General features: G+C 50.5%; 5 protein-coding genes across 5 annotated transcripts; all 5 read right to left on the reverse strand.

The window, feature by feature from the left end:
* Positions 1 to 539: 539 nt before the first annotated feature.
* On the reverse strand, positions 540 to 1,832 carry COL26b_007158 (uncharacterized protein; the record flags this gene model as incomplete). The annotated part of the gene is made up of 4 exons (XM_053179960.1): positions 540 to 797; positions 1,013 to 1,068; positions 1,365 to 1,484; positions 1,595 to 1,832. The coding sequence occupies 4 exons, from the start codon at positions 1,830 to 1,832 to the stop codon at positions 540 to 542; spliced, it is 672 nt and encodes a 223-aa protein (XP_053036022.1).
* Positions 1,833 to 2,710: 878 nt separating this feature from the next.
* Positions 2,711 to 3,528, reverse strand: COL26b_007159 (uncharacterized protein; the record flags this gene model as incomplete). Its single annotated transcript, XM_053179961.1, has 2 exons — positions 2,711 to 3,340; positions 3,490 to 3,528. 2 exons carry the CDS (start codon positions 3,526 to 3,528, stop codon positions 2,711 to 2,713), a joined length of 669 nt encoding a protein of 222 aa, XP_053036023.1.
* Positions 3,529 to 3,950: 422 nt separating this feature from the next.
* Positions 3,951 to 5,613, reverse strand: COL26b_007160 (uncharacterized protein; the record flags this gene model as incomplete). The annotated part of the gene is made up of 2 exons (XM_053179962.1): positions 3,951 to 4,953; positions 5,117 to 5,613. 2 exons carry the CDS (start codon positions 5,611 to 5,613, stop codon positions 3,951 to 3,953), a joined length of 1,500 nt encoding a protein of 499 aa, XP_053036024.1.
* A 4,190-nt stretch (positions 5,614 to 9,803) lies between these two features.
* COL26b_007161 (uncharacterized protein) lies at positions 9,804 to 11,662 on the reverse strand (the record flags this gene model as incomplete). Its single annotated transcript, XM_053179963.1, has 4 exons — positions 9,804 to 9,999; positions 10,049 to 10,173; positions 10,238 to 11,490; positions 11,566 to 11,662. The coding sequence occupies 4 exons, from the start codon at positions 11,660 to 11,662 to the stop codon at positions 9,804 to 9,806; spliced, it is 1,671 nt and encodes a 556-aa protein (XP_053036025.1).
* A 2,742-nt stretch (positions 11,663 to 14,404) lies between these two features.
* On the reverse strand, positions 14,405 to 15,542 carry COL26b_007162 (uncharacterized protein; the record flags this gene model as incomplete). The annotated part of the gene is made up of 3 exons (XM_053179964.1): positions 14,405 to 14,528; positions 14,588 to 14,863; positions 14,947 to 15,542. The coding sequence occupies 3 exons, from the start codon at positions 15,540 to 15,542 to the stop codon at positions 14,405 to 14,407; spliced, it is 996 nt and encodes a 331-aa protein (XP_053036026.1).
* Between the last annotated feature and the right edge of the window lie 1,234 nt (positions 15,543 to 16,776).

Here is a 16,776-nt window from a genome sequence, read left to right on the forward strand (position 1 = left end):
AAAGGTAGGTGGCTTTGCTACCTTCAAGAGCTATTTTAGGTGAAAAGCCAGTTCTGGCTTCTGCAGCTGATGTACTGTTTTCCATAGAGAAGTACCCCAGCCGTTTGGCAATGTGCCCCGTACGCGCCAAGACCGACTGGTCTGTGCTCAACTAAATTTTTAGACTTGCAAAACGGACACCGATTTTGCAAACCTCTGTAGCAAGGAGTCACAAAGTTGCTGCTTCCAATTTCGGTGACGGTGAATATCATTCAACATTATCGACTCGGTGTTCTGATTGCATGCAGAATTTCAGAGACACGATTTCCGCGTCCGTGTGGATCTGCTTCCGGCGAAGCAAATTCCATCGCCCGTTGTGATGGGGGGCCGGCCATTTTGGGTCCCGGGCTTTCCACTGTTCGCCAGACATGCATGACCACATGGTACTACAGGGGTTCCAGCGCTCACTCTTCCTATTGATTGACAACAAAGTATCTTGCAATATGCATTCTTTTCATGCCACGCGGCTCTTCTGGCAATGAGCCAAGCCGTTACCATCACTAGTTAAAGCCCTCGGGCCAGAAATCCTCGAGCCACTCATAAGGTTCTTCAGGCTCGTAAGCATTCAAGACCTCTCCATCATAATCCGTGATCGCGTCTCTGGTCTCATTATATAAGGCGTACTTGAGATCTGGACCATTGCCGATGGTGTAAGGAACTGTCTGGACATTGTTGGCAATTTCCTTGTCCACGATGACTTCCAGGTCTTGAAGCTGTGCATTCTTGAGACGGAACTCGTCGCCGTAGTTTGGATTGATCTTTGGTTTTGTTAGAAAAAAGCCTTCAAATGGCAATGACTCAGGAGTGCCACAGAATACGTACGATGCCCATCCTGATGCCATTCACGGCGACGACGTTTTGGATTGTCGCATTTCTCTTTGCTTGATTGAGACAGTTGCCACAGGACTGATAGAAAGTCTGACAAGAGGCATCATCAGTAAAGTCACGCTAGTATCATAGTCGATTTGCTCACCCCAAAATTCTCAGCGTAGAAGCCGGTGATGTTGTACTTGCCGCCCAGGGAGTTGTCTTTTGTTTGTTAGGTTAGGCTTGGCCCCTGGAACACGTTCGAAGCTGACTTGCCTTGGAAGATCTGGAAGAACAGTATGTCAGCAAACGGCCCGTATAATGTTTATCGAAGACAAAAAAGGCTTTCGAACAGCCCAAAGAGAATTTTTACCTTATCTGTTGCGTTCCGAGCTCCACCGCCGATGACTCGTAGTTGTGTGTTAAGGCCCTTGGATGTAAGTGCATCTTCGCAGACGTCTTCCCACCAAACTATAGGCAGGTCAGATGGATGCCATGCGCAGCATTTGGTGCCATACCATTCTCAACCCAAGCGTCACCCAGTGCATGGATGCCTTCAGCTTGATGCTTGCCGATGATGACGTTGCGAATGGTCGAGCCCGGCAGGAGGTTGAAGACAGCATCAGCATCCGTGCCCTCTGAAAGACCCAGTGTTCGTTAGCCTAGGGTTGACTCTTGTCAGGTGTTCATGTTGACTTGCCTGCTTGTTCGTTGCAGCTGCCCTCAACACGCTCATACCGTTTCATACCACCGTCAAAAACCTGACCGGGAAGAATGTACATTGTCTGTTCCAGGACAACGGTCTCCTTGGCTACAGGGAACTTGGTGACTGGGAATGGAAATCGCGGAGGAGGGCGTTCACCCAGGTCGCCTTGGGTGCTGTCGGCTGAGCCACCAGGTCCGTCCCCGGTTTGGCGTCGGTCAATGACCCCAGCCTGCACCAAAGCAGGCAAGAGTGAAAAGAGGGAGGTAGAAGCGATCTTCATTTCGAGGGTTCCTCAGTGTGGTGTGTGGGCTGGATGTAGACGCTGGTCAAAGAAACCACAGAAAGATGTTTGGGGTCAATTGGTACTTCTGAACAACATTAACAATGTCTCAGGCGGCTCCATGGCCATGGAAAGATTAAGCCTTTATATACTTGTAGATAGCATAAGTTGATCAGGCAAGCATCTGTGGGCATTGAGCTCGCGAAGCTATGTCATTTCTTGATTACGTAGCTAACGAAGCTCTCCAAATGGCGTCCAGGTCTTGACTGCTAGCTACACATGGCTAAATAGCTGTAAGCATGCAGCGGAAAATTGACTTTCTGGTTTCCGTGAATCAATGGTCGAGGATGAGCATGCAAGTCCCTTGGCAAGTGCTTGGCGCTGTCGCCCAAGGCCTAGCTCAAGCTGTTGGCCGAGTACACAACTTGCACATCTATCCCGACAGAGCGGCTCGACCCCAGGTTTTCACTGCATCGGCCGCGTTTGAAAAGATGAGAGAGGTGGAAATTTCCCCAGATGGCGAGAGCTTGGCTAGAGTAATGCCAAGGATTGTAGGATGGGGTTGGACAAATGAAGTGCTTTTTCCTATGGTGTTCTCCTCGAGTTATTTGACCTGAAAAGATTGTGACACTCAAAAATAGACAATGCGTGCGGGGAACAGAGAAAGCAGACATCGAACGCTGGGGATAGGGGAAGTTCAGGTCGTTCTGCTGTTCCTATGATGTTCTTTCGGTGTTACATTCCCCACACTATATCATCTTCAGGAAACGCAGCTCACATTGAGAATTGAAACACACTACCTGCAGTGTCTCAATACAAGCAAAGAATGTAAAAGTAATGATGCCCTTCGTCAAAATGGTGACCGAGTAACACAGCCGCTAGGATCTGTATTTAGGAGGATAGTATAGCCCTACCCGTGGGATTTGATCCCAGGTGAGATGATGTCCATCGATATCGTAGCGACCGTCGACTAGCTCCTCCATTCTAGCCATCCTACTTTCTGTAGCTCTTTTACCGCCAAGAGTAACGCGATCCAGTACTTGATTCAACCACTCCGCGACATCCGTATAGTCAGCAATAGTAGCCTCATCGGCGGCGGTGTGCCCAGCAGCGTTCTTTCTGGCAAGTAGAACAGTAGCCACCATGTAGTCAGGCACCCACAGAGGATCGACATCGGTTTCGAACTCGGGTAGATCGCGACCAATAGGGGCGTAGACTTCAGAGCCGGGCTTGTCAGGGACTTTGTCCCAGTCTATGACCTGCCAGAAGTGTTGCCAGGCCGCATTGATGATGTCAAGACGGCCCATGCGGGCTGCGACGTGGAAGATGGTATCTCCAGCCTTGTTGCGAAGGAAGAAGACGGCTCTGAAGCATGTCATGAACCAGCTGTTGCGACTCCATTCCCTCCCAAAGCTTTGTGCAGTGGCATCGAAGGCTTTGATATTTCCAACAGCGGCTGCGACGTGCATGGCGGTATCACCTGTGTCGGGATCGGTGACCCAGCGCATCTAGTCCTCGAAGTTGAAGTCGTGGGAAAGGTTATCAATGTAATAGGACGCGAGAGGAATATCCCGACCACTTTCCGTACGGAAAAGGTCAAGGAACTCACGCGAAGCGTCGGGATCAATTCCCTCTGCGGGAGGGGAAGTAAGAATACCATGTCCTCGCCTGGATTTGTCTCGATTGGTTCAGACATGGTTCTGGTTGTTCTAGTTATGATGCAGATGGGGAGGAATGACGAGAGAACAAAACGTCATTGAAAGGGCAGAATCGTATTGCAGTTTAAGGGAGCAGGTGTTTGTTTGAGGTTCACACTGTTACGCGAGAGGCAAAGGCGATCATGTGACTGATATACCGCGCAGAAATTAGGCATCAGTGACGGCTTATTGGCTAAAAGATACACGGGCTGAATGACAGCACCGAGGTATGTCAATTCTATATGTCATCCATGAATCACAGATGCTTCCTTTCCTGTGGCTCGTGGGAATACTAGATGATGCACTCCACGGCATTTGGAAGTCGGGAGGCTAAAATTTTGTTCATCAATTGAACTAAAGAAGAGATATATCTATAATTTCCAATAAGGCCTTGCGTCTATCGCAAGGCCGTTCCTGTGACTCAATGACCAGTCTTCCCCTTGACACTACTCCACTCTATACCCAAAGAAGGCACAACAGCAAAGCATGCTACCGCCAGCCCAACATAGAAGTAGTTTCTGAGCGCTGCGTTATATTCACCAAGGACAGCTTCCAGAATATCCGTGGGGATGATATCCCGCAAATGTGTGACACCCTGACCAGCAAGTCTGGAAACATCCAAGTCAGGAAACTGGCTGAGTCGAGAAGTTAATGACTCATTGAAGACAGCCTGACCAACGCACACCAGTACCGAGCCACCTAGTGACTGAGCAAAGAACATCAGCGAAACGCCTGTGGGCACGTCCTTCTGCTCCAGTGAGACCTGTGCCCCAAGACTTGCGAGTTGCATACCCTGGCCAATACCGAGACCAAGAATGATCTGGTATCCAATCCAGGTGTGCGTTGGTGTGTGAACACCAAATGTTGAGATTAGTCCTCCACCTACAGACATGAAGATGACCGAGGAGAAGAACACGGGGTTGAACCATCCAATTCCGTTGATCATAGCACCGGATACCATTGCCCCGAAGACGAGAGCAAGGACGAGAGGAAGGGTGTCGATGCCAGAGGTGACGGCGTCGGTGCCTCTGATGCCCTGGAACCAGATCGGCAAAGCGACCAAGAAAACAATGAGGACAGCTCCGAGGCAAAATGAGAAGACTGCTCCGAGCCAGATGTTGCGGATCGTGAAAAGACGAGGCGGCACTGTGGCATTCTCCCGCTGCCAGATCTGAACACTGACAAATATTATGAGGAGAACACCAGCAAGAACCAAGAGAGCGATGATGCGTCCGCTGTTCCAGGTGTATTTCTCTCCGCCCCATTGTAGTGCGAGAATCAAGCAAATGACGCCAGGCAGGAAGACAAGATTTCCAAGGGGATCAAGTTGTCTGATTTGTCGCTTGAGCGGAGCTGACTCTTTCGGAGAAAGTTTCGGGAAGAGAGCAAGGAGAGCAGTAACTGCGACGCCTCCAACAGGGAGACTGTCATGAAACTGTTAGCAGATTGACTTGATGTAATAGAGAGGGGTTACCATACTTAATAAGGAAGCACCACTTCCAAGTTACACGATCAGTGAAGGCACCTCCAGTGAGAGGTGCAATGACTGATGCAATGCCAAAAACACCGCCCATCATACCAACATACCCAGCTCGGCTGTGCAGAGGAGTGATACTCGTAATGAGAATAGTGCTTCCGGAGTAGATGCCTGCTGAGCCCGCACCAGCGATGGCACGGCCGATGATGAAGGCGACTGAGTTGGGGGCGACACCGCAGAGGAGCGAGCCCAGTTCGAAGAGAAAGATTGCGATGAGATAAATTGCTTTCGTTGAGTAGAAGGTGAAGATACGGCCCCAAAGGAGTTGCGTAGCGCAGCTAGTAATCAGATATGCGCTCGCATACCAGCTGACATCGTTCAGTGAATGGAAACCATCCGTAATGCGAGGAATCGCCGTGGTGATGATGGTTCGGTCCAAGGCAACAAGGAACATGGCTATCATGTTGGAAAGGATGATGACGGCTAGTTTCAGCCCTTGTGGGTATTGAGACTCGTCATTTCCTTCCTCATTCGCTTCAGATGGAGGTTCCATAGCAACCTTTTCGTCGGGGAGACCATTTCCCTCCTGGTCATGAATGTCCGACATGATGCGAGGTATCGAGCAGGGCTGTTAAGTATTAAGACAGCAGAAGATGTAGTAAATTCCTCTGTTTGTGCGTTGATGCGTTGAAATGCTTGATGGATGAATATTCTGAAAGAGGCACTTCAGGTGATTCTGTAGCATATTTATTCAAAGTCATCATACTTAACATGATTGAGGATTCTTGCAAAACGGTGCCGATGAAGACTTGACCGTCATCGCGGAACGGGACTCGGCGCCGGGCACGCAAGATTTCAGATGTGGGGCCGATAGAGCGGTCCCGCGCTGAAGGGACCGACACAGTCCTGCGTCCTTGAATTCTGGCTCGGAGGATGGAAACAACAAGCCACCGAGGGGCGCGGCACGCGTGCGCAATCTCCGCATGTGCTTGGACAGGCGCTACGCTAACCCTAGTTCAGAATTCCTTGGGTACCCGGGCTGTCATCCCGAGAAGAAAACGTAAGCGGCCGCGGACTTTGTGTTAGCTCGGGTACTAGTTCGGGACCGAAGCTCCTCTGTCGCCTCAATCACGCCGGCGTGCGGTCCCGCAAAGCACACCAACGGCACCACGCAGCATGCACTAATCGTTCGATCGACACCGTCCGCACTCCAACACTGATAAAATGTCTCGCTTGATCTTCGTACGCAATTCTGTGGCGCAGACGCAAAAGCCAACGGAAAGACCTTCGACGGGGATCCATATTTTACATCGACTTCTCGGCAAGCAAACGTATCCGGCGGAAAGAGAAGATCTGGCGAGCACCTGATTTCTTGAAAAGCATCCCTCTTTCATGTTTTCTGGGGCCGTCGTACTCACGCCGCCTTCGAATCATACGAGCTTTCTGCGAACCTCTCCCACCACGAAGCGGGCCGTCTTTCAAACCTCCGATATGGCCGAATTGAAGATCACCAGGGGGCACTCGTGCGTCCCATGCCAGAACCGCAAGATTAGATGCAATGGGCATACTCCATGCACATATTGTATTAAAACAGGCAAAGACTGCATCAAATCTTCTCGCGGAACCCAGAGCCGACCGAGACCAACATCTGGTGGTCCGTCCGGCAGCACCGGGCAAGTCGTTGCAAGCGGAGACGAGCGACGCTATGTTGAGGAGTGGGTTGACCGCAGTTATGATTTGTAGTGTATGGGCTGATGATTTTGTTCTAAAGCAACAAGCTGTGGACGAGCCTCGGCAGCGAGGTAAGCCAGTTTGAGTCCCCTTGGCGATGGTACTCGTTGCCCGACTAACGATGCATCATAGCTAGGGCCTAGAAGCGCAAGCTCAGAGGACGAGAGATCTTCAGCAAGACACTCGTCTCCACCCCAAATCAATCTCATTTTCGGCCACCAACAGATGCAGTCCCCAGAGCTACTACACCCATCGCCTATTCAGTCATTCAAGTTATGGCAGGTCTTCCTGAGCAACGTCCATCCTCTGACGAAGATCATCCATGGTCCGTCTATGCAGGAAGAGGTTCTTAGAATGCTCTCAAATCCCACAGCAACCGATCGCTCAACGGAAGCTCTCATATTCTCCATTTACCTTATCGCAGTTGTCTCTTTGACAGACGAAGAGTGTCGAAACCTTCTCGACGAGCCGAGAGAAAAGCACCTTGCGAGGTACCGGTATGCTACCGAGGCGGCATTGAGTAGAGTCGACTTCCTCAGGTCTACGAACCTCAGAGTGCTCCAAACATTCACAATTTACTTGGTAGGTCTGCGTTGAATTCCCTTTTCGATCTGTACACTTGACTGACCGGCTTGGTGAAGCTCGCTCTCCGGTATCTTTGCGACAACGATATACTCTGGCTCATGACTGGCCTAGCCACCCGGATGGGCCAGAGAATGGGCCTACACCGCGAAACGTCCCTAAAGGGTCTCTCCCCATTCGAAGCGGAGATGCGACGACGGGTTTGGTGGCAAATTATCATCCTGGATGGCCGAGCCGCTCAGGTGACTGGGGCTTCTATGAACCCGTCAGCCTACCTCCTTGGTGACACCAACAAGCCTGTGAACGTTAATGATGGAGATCTCGTGCCGTCTATGGGGCTGCCGCCCCCTCCATCGCCAATTACCACGGAGATGGCTTTCTGCTCCGTCCGAATTGAGATTGGAGCGTGGATGATACACCAAAAGACACTCCCTGGTTTCGGAACATCAAGTGACGGGAGAGCCAAGTTCCTGAAAGCTGTTGACGACCTTGAAAACACGATTGAGCACAGGTATCTGAGAAACATCGACAAAGGCATTCCCCTGAACCAACTAGCGCTGAGCATGGCTCGATCCGCTATATGCCAGCTCAGGATATCGACTTGCCATCCCATGCGGCGCCAGGACAAAGACACAGAATTGAGTCCAGACCAAATAGAGATGCTCCTGGAAAATAGCATGGAGGTCATTCAATACGACATTGTGGCCCATACAACACCTTCGCTTCAACACTTCTTATGGCACGTTTCCAACTTCTTTCCCTTCGAAACGTTTGTCTTACTGGTCGGAACCCTTCCCAGCTGCGCAAATGGTCAGCTCGCAGAGCGAGCATGGGATGTGATCAACCAAGTCTATGAGCACCACCCGTCATTCATTTCGAATCGAAATGAGCCTTTGTACCGAGCTCTTGGAAATCTCACATACAGGTCTTGGAAAAAGGCACAAGCCAATGGACAACAACGCGGCTTCCCACCGCTAGCAGAACCGCCCTTCATGTCAAGCCTCCGGAGGGAATCTAGTCCGGGTTTTCAAGAACAGAATCCCACATGCAATTCCACGACGGTGTCAGGTGACGGTGGCCCGCACACTCCGTACAGCCTCCCATCCAACGCTAGCATTGACGGCGACAACAACGCTGTGATGACCGATTGGCAGCAGCTACCACAAGATATCCATGATGGCTCATTTGCAATGGGACGTGAGAGTATGGATATGGATTGGGAGTTCTGGCAATATTTGCTAGTCGACAAGGTGCCAGGTGGGCAAGAACCATCGAAGGCAAATCCGTTATCGTTTATGGCCTATGATAATTGATGACCTCGACACTACCATTGGTAGATTTTGATCGAGGTGAAAGTCTATATACAAGAATCGGAAATGTGACGGCACTCGGCGTAGCATGTGCCTCGAAAGGACATCCAAATGATGACGCTTGTGATGACGTTGTCTCGCTGCGACCCCTGTATTCAGTAGTCGAAATGGAGAGGTCCGAATGGACTGATGTGATAAGTCCTAAGGGTTTGCTATCGAGCATTAGCTGGGCTGTAATGAGGCCTTCGAACATGTCCAGACGAAGCTTGCTTGACTGAGATCCCTAATATCGCCATGCTGACCACAGTCTAACGGGGGGTTGGCCGGCTTTTCTTTCCAGAGACATACTTGGCGGTCTGTTTGCGAGAGGTCCTAGGCTCCTTTTGAAACCGAGTTCATCATGCCACGGCCGACGGAGTTGACGCAGGAGGTTGTGGGAACAACACATATCAATTGATTGGATCGTGCCGTCGTCTTAGTACTCGGAGGAGTAGTAGGAGAAGTCGTCAAGGAATGTATCTAATCGGCTTCTGGTACCGTGATACGGCGGCGGAGAGTATGATGGATATGAAGGCAAGGAATATGGTGAATATGAAGGCGGAGAGTATGGCGACGGAGAGTACGGCGGCGGGGCATCAATGGTAATGACATCCGGGTTGGTTTGATAGCCAACCTCAGTCCGGCCGCACTCGACACAATGCCTGCGATGTCGTCGTGGGATTTTGCAGTTGAACAGAAAGAAGGCGGCGGTTTCGAAATCACTTTTGATACCTGCAATGGCATTACCGAGCACCGTTCGAAGGCCCATGTTGATAGAATAGGGCGTGTGGTATTTGCGATGGAGGCTGTGAGTGGTGACAATTGTATGCAACAGAGGACTGTGTGGGATAAATGGTCGGAAGAGAGAAAAGTGCATTTTCTCTTGAAGAGGAAAGAAATATATACCCAAGTCCCAATTAACACAATGGCTTGTAACAAGTTGTATCTTTTCTCCTTAACGTAGTTCAACGCACAAGGTGGACAAACTCTAGACAACCCTTCGTAGCCGCTTCCCTTTTCTGCTAACTTAAAATGTCCAAGCTAGTACCGTGATAGCCATTTACCAAAGCATCACGGAAATTTCTTCGTCCGACTACCATTAGAATTTCCTGACGCACAGCTTTCCGGATCAGCCTTAGAGCTTCGCAGAAGTCTCGCGTTTGACCAAAGCCCTCAAGTCCTTTCGCAGAATCTTGCCAGAAGGGCTTTTGGGGATAGCATCTATGAAAATGACCCCGCCCCGCAGCTTCTTGTAGCTGGCGACCTGTCCCTCGACCCATTTAGCAATATCCTCTGCTGAGATTTGCTTCTTGTCCGCCACCACATATGCCCTGAGGAAGCTGTTAGTAAGAATCTCTAAGCAGTCCAACCGCTACGCACCTTGGAAGCTCTGTCCCTTCCCCATCCACGCCAATGACTGCTGCGTCCTGGATCTTTGGGTGAGTCACTAGCAAGGCCTCTAGCTCCGCCGGAGCAACTTGGAATCCTTTGTACTTGATGAGTTCCTAAATTCACGTCGGTCAATTATCGATGACTGTGATATTTCTGGTATACTGTGTGAAGACGTACCTTCTTGCGATCAACAAAATAAAATTTGCCATCCTTGAAAGAGAGTCTGTCGCCAGTGCAGAACCAGCCGTCGACGAAGGCCTCCTTGTTCGCCTGCTCGTTCTTGTAATAGCCCTTCGTCACGATTGGTCCACGGCACCACATCTCGCCAGGTTCTCCAACCTCGACGTCTTTGCCTTCCTCGTCCACCAGCCGAGCCTCGCAGTTCGCGACAATCGGAGAAACGCTGCCGGTATCGTCAGTCATATGTCGAGGAAGAATAGTAAAGCCGCCTGTTGTTTCGCTGAGGCCCCAAGTTTGGCCGAGGATTCCCTTGCCCTTTCCAATCTTTTTCTGCGCTTCTATTTGCGTTTCCCTTCCGAGTGCTGCCGCTCCGGTGAGCGCAAATTCAACAGAATCAAATTGGTCTGTGACGAGAGGAGACTTGGCGATCATGAGGTAGATTGGGGGTACGCTGAAGAATGTTGTGACTTTGTACTTCTTCATGTAACCTAGAAACTCTGGAAAGTTGAACTTTTTCATCCAGTAGACGACGCCTCCCATGAATGTCTGGTTCACAATGTATGCCTGCAGGCCTGAGATATGGGCTGCCGGAAGATGAGCCAGGGTGATGTACTTCATTCCAGGACCGGGGCGTTTCTTGTAGTACTCGATCGTGGGCGTGGAGATGAACATTGTTTGGGCGATCATATTCGCGTGCGAAATCTTGACGGCCTTGGGGACGCCAGTGGTACCACTACTGTAGATGTAGCAACCGACAGTGTTCTCCAAGGGCGTCTGGTCCGTGACGCGTTCCCAATCCAACTCTTCCTTTGACAGTGGCACTTCCTTGTCCGTCTTAGCTTCAAAGAGCTTGAACTCGTGTGTGTCACCAATATAGAGAATGCGGTCTGCAGGCAGGCCGGCTGCCGTTCCTCCAGCGGCGGCTAGAGCTTTCAGATCAGGGCTGCAGATGACCATCTTGCTCTCGGTAAGATTGATCTGGCGGGCGACTTCAGGCGGAGACGAAGACGGAGTTGACGCTGCGACGGACCCGCCGGCGGCCATGATGCCGTAGAAGACGGCCGGAGCCATGTAGTGGCCGGTGAAGATGACTTGTACGACATCTCCTTTTTGAATGCCATATTTATGGCGCAGGGTGTGAGCAAGTTGTTTCAGGGTGGTCACCAAACGCCCCTTGGTGATAGACTTGCTGGGGTCTGCGGCCTCCGCGTGGAGGATGGTGTCGTCGTTGAGTCTCTCATTGGGATAATCTGAGGCCGCGTTAAGTATCAAAGGCTGAAATGTCTATAGTAAGGCACGTGGAGGCTGTGGATGGTTACACATACCAAACAAAAACGTTAGCAAATCGACTTTTGGGAGGTCAATTGTGTCGGGAGATCGGTAGATGGTCTGGCCACCCCGCTTCTCAACAATTGTTGCCATTGTGAAATATGCTGTGAATTTGTTTCCGTTTCTTGTTATTGTGGTCTCCACTATGAGCAAAGATGTATCATGTAAGCTGCGTTGCGTTCATGAACGAAGACTTGATGAGGAATCGTGGGGGGTGATGTTTTGACGAGGCCCAATCCGGCTGAATGGGAACAGTGGAAAGACAAAATAAAGTGAAGGCCCGCGCGGAACTGGCAATTGGCGGCGTTCGGAGAGGGGCCAGTGCACGCGGAATGAAGAGAGCTTGGGGATGTGACGTGAAGTAAGTTAAGTTGAAGGGGGTCTGACCGAGAAATGAGAGTGTTGGTGAATCGCAGCCTCCGACTCGCTTCCCCGCATTATTCTTATCAAGATTGGGGGCTGGCTGCGTTATGGGTCTCTTCACCCGCGAAGGCCGTGACAAGCCGGCGCCCTGCGCTCCCTTGCATCGACTCAGATCGTGTCTGCCGAGGTCATGGAGACGTGTCAGTGGTTACTTGTTGGGGTAACCCCTTCATTAGCGCGTTCCTATTTTGTGTTCCTTGGCTGCGGGGGAACTCCAGCATGTTGAGGGCCCGAGAACCCGAGCCAGCATTTTCGGCGGTGACTGGCCGGGGTGGATGTGCGGGGAAATTCCGTGGAGGTTAGGTACGATCCATGCTTGGGCGACAAATTCATGGTCCATTTCCTGCTCATTAGTGTTGGGAACGCAATGATCTGGTATCTAGCCGAAGGTTCAGAATTCTTTCAAGGGGTTCTGCTCGGGGCGACGAATGAGCCCAGGCTCGGCATTTTACAACTGACTTAAGTGAAGAGCCTACACTTGTCACAGTTGCCATAAGTACTGTCCTTCTAGGGGTCCACTTGCTGATCCCGGACGTTCTTGCTTATTCAGGAGAATGTGAATGATTGGGGGATATTCGGTGACTGAAGTCCCAATGCCCTTGCTGCGCCGCGTTCAAATTCGTGAGGATGGCTACTTGCTTAGTGGTCGGGTTTAATCGAATTAACCCCGGCTTGTTGCCGTCTTCAACTCATTCGCGCGTCAGCCTCTAGGCTTCTAAACTGACTGCCAGTCATCTTCACCCTCTCTCTCTTCTGCCTGCCTGTAGCCGAACCCCTCATGATTCGCACCGATAACGACGGGTAAAACAACTGTGGGCGTCGATCGGCTTATGCAGAGATGCAATTCCATTTCGTTGAAGCTGGAAATGATACCCGGAGCAGCCGAAAGGCTGCCAGAAGTCATGTTATGAAGGGGAAAAACGCCGGAAAAACTTTATCAAGACGTGTTCGAAAGAGCGTCCACGGCGCCAAGCAGACACAGAGATCGACAGTCGAACCTACGGGAGTGATAGGATCATTGCGACGCATGGTTGGAAACGACATCTCAAACTTCTCACCAGGGGCAGAATTACTACCACATACGCGGCTGTTGCTTCATCAGTGTACGTATGGACCGCGCTGGGACACGAAGCTTGGCTAATGGCATTATCACAGTCTTCAGTGTCGTCGGTGATGCTATCTATCCTCCAGAGATCTGCCACGCACCTGACCCCCTCAAGTCTGCATGGCTCCAATACATCATCAATGATAAAGCCTGTTCGTGCAATGAATTGCATTTTGAGACAAGTCTTCTGACACCAAATAGTTTTTCACGTTTCACTTGCTACGGTTGCAACATGCCTCGACTTCTTTCAACGGTCAGAGAAGGACTCAGAGCAAGCCATACTGCATACCAACCAAGCTTTCAACATGATCAACGAGAGGTTGTCTGGGGCTGAGGCTTTGTCGGACACAACCATAGGCCTTGCATGCATGTTTAGTGTCCAGGAATCTGTCAGGGGTGATCTCGAAAAGTACAACGTGCATCTCAGAGGGCTTTATCGAATGATTGAACTTCGTGGAGGTATCCGCGTTTTCGAAGACAATTTGGAGGTGTTGCAGAAGATATGCCGGTGAGTTGCGAACATGGCCAACGGCTGTGGAAAATTACTGACTTTGGTGTTAGGACTGATGTGCAATATGCTCTGCACACGAACTCCTGGCCGAGGTATCCCTACATGGAGATACCCAAACGCGTGGTGGAAGAATTGGCAACTACACAGGGGCGTATGCCCGGAACTCTATCTGTCATCTTTCAAGGTGTATCATCTGTGGTCTGTCAACTCGTCAGTGACATCGAAAGATGCTGTTTCATGTTCAACGATATCTGTGAGAAACGGAGACCGACACTTGCCTCGTATGACTTTCAGGGGACGCTGGTATCTCTCTGTCATCGACTGGTCCGAATACGGCTGGCAGATAATTCTACATTCAGCACGGTGCAGAAAGCATGTCTTTCAGGTTTGGCGTGTTACATCAGCAGCCTGATGCTTCAATTTGGTCGTCAACGGCACTTGCGCTGCGACCTGCTACGGGACGAACTCAAAGGTGTCATAGAAGAGATGCTAGGCGATGTCTCATGCTCCGGTCAAGTCAGACTTTGGCTTCTACTGCTCGGAAGCATATCTGTATTTGAACTGGAGGATGATTCGTGGCTCCTTCCTCTTCTGCATCTGGAAATCAAAATTTCGGGACTACAGGAATGGATGCAGATTGAAGCAGAGATGCGACGGTTTACTTGGATATGTTCTTTTCATTGCCCTCAAGGCAAAGCAATATGGACAAAGGTTCTGAATCTTCCAATTACCCGATCATAGAAATATTTAGGAATGCGGCTGAGCTTTCAGCAGCTGAATCAAACATTTGAAGATATCAACCGACCAGGTTCTTCGTACATCTTGGCTCGATCTTCTCTAGTCTGGTTGCCAATTGAGTCCAGACCATGTTCTGAAACTTTTGCCCGCTCTCATTCTTCACCCACTCGGGCACCCAATGGCTGTGTATGAGTTAGCTATATACCGATGGATGCTTCGTAGTCGATGGATGTAGACTTACTCTTTGATCTGGCAATCTGAGATATATTGCCCATGGCTTTCTGCCCCAGCAAACATGCTATGCAAGATTGTGCGGCTCCCCATCTCCGGGGTTCTTCCAATCGCCGCATTCATCATCCAAACCTGAAGCCGTAGGGCCATTCTGCCATATTTCGCCAGACCGGTGTTGCAAAGCCCGGGATTGAGGAGATTCAAGACGACACCGGTGCGAGATGCTGGTAGGATGGTCGCGAGTTGTCGGACGGCAAGTATCTGAACCAGCTTGGTGACGGAGTATCTGCAGTCATTTAGTCATCAAGCCGTTTGCATGGCACCTCTTATTTTGATGAGTGAAGAGTAGCTAGAAGAGTTGTGACATACCTTTTCTCCATGGGAGACTTTCCTTGGGTATTCAAGACATCAAAGACATCCTCGTCTCCGTATTTTAGGAAGTCCGGCTGCGTGAAACCAAGTCCAGATGTAACAACCACGATATGCGGTGGCGAGTCTGAAGTCTTGGCCGTCTTCATCAACTTTGGATGAAGAAGCAGTGCCAGCATGACTGTGCCGATGACGTTAACAGTGATGCTTGTCTCCATGCCTTCAGCTACTGTCCACTCATCCAGGGCTGCAGTGGCGTTCTCAACCAATCCGTCAAGACGGCTGAGCTCCGAAGAAGCTCTCTTCGCAAAAGCTCGGATGGAGTCATAAGATGACATGTCGAGCTGCCAAACCTCGGTGACATCCGGTCTGCCGGTGGAGGCATCGATGCGAGCCTTTGCATCTTGACCTCTCTCAATGGATCTGACGGCGATAATCACACGAGCTGATCCAAGGTTGACAAGGTGCTTGACAGCTTCGAAGCCAATGCCAGAGTTTGACCCTGTAATGATGAAGGTTTTGCCAGCACAGGTCTCCTTTGTTGGGACGATGGGAAGATTTTGTCGCTGAGCGCGAACGAAGCCTATGGTATCCATGGCGTCTTTGGAAAAGATTCAGGATAGATTTCAGGGCAGGAGTAATTGAAATGTAGGTTTGCAATGTCTGCCACTTTTACATCTCCAGCATCTCGAGCGAGTCTCATCCTTTTATGGCTGTTACTTGACTCTGGCAACCCTCCTCCGTCTCGGGGATACCATCATTTTCCTGTTTTTCGGACTCCGTACAGCATAATCTCCGGTGAATGCCTGGAACCTCAAGCTTCATGTGCACTCAAGTCTTTCACTTTTGGTACCAAGACGACGCATCTGACAGGAGGCTTCCAACACAATTCCCAACTTGACCAATCAGAGATTTGTTGCCTGATTGGGTATGGTGGCTGCGGAAGCCGTCCCACACCAGACGATCCACTGACGGCGATGAGCCGGCCGAGTTCACGCCGTGTCTCCGCTGTTCCTCGGGTGCGTGGTTTTCATAGCTTGTCCTTATCTCACTTCCGGATTAGGTCTCAAATGCTCTGTGCTCCCTTCGACATGGCCATGACACAAGAACCGCAGGCTTGTAGGTCGGCATCGATCGATGATCCGGCTATCATTGTCACTGAAAGAATTTGAGCGGCGCGCATTCGTTGGAATCGTAATAAACATGCGTTGTCTTCGACATGGTCCGATTAAATGAAGTTGGCATATCAATCATGAACTTTGGTCTTTCAGTTTTGGACGCAGCAATTGTCGGCGAAAAGCCGCCCGCGGGCTCAAATTGCATCCGTTCACCTGCCAGCTGGAGCCGGGTGGCTTCCTTTATTAACGGATGTTTGAAAACATGTGAGCAGTATCTCAAGATGCTTTCTCCCAAGATGGCCGCTCCAATTTGAGCCTTATCCCTGTCAGAAATTACGAAGACCACGTTCTCTGTAGATACTATCAAAAAGCAGTATGAGCCTTCGCGCAGGGGATGTGCATCGCGAAGGCCCCCATGTGCTTGGGGAGAGTACATGAGACTCATGCACATGGATGCAATTGTTGGTGCGGCTGGTGCGAGCTTATTCACCGCGAACATTCCAGAGCTATCGGGGACTAATTGACCCCCAAAAAGATCGCTGCAAACTCCGCAAGGATTTTGGTTTAGGCCTGAACAGGCTAATTTACCTCCGGCTCGGACTGCCATCGTACCCGAAAGGGCCGCAACCCGGCCAACAATGCCAAAATGCCCTGTAATTGGCAGGTCCAAGTAGTGGGCTTAGAAATCTTGCATTCCATTAGTCAGTGGGCC

This window comes from Colletotrichum chrysophilum (genome assembly GCF_026319265.1).
Source record: "Colletotrichum chrysophilum strain AFK26 chromosome Unknown scaffold_57, whole genome shotgun sequence".
Lineage (NCBI taxonomy): Eukaryota > Fungi > Ascomycota > Sordariomycetes > Glomerellales > Glomerellaceae > Colletotrichum > Colletotrichum chrysophilum.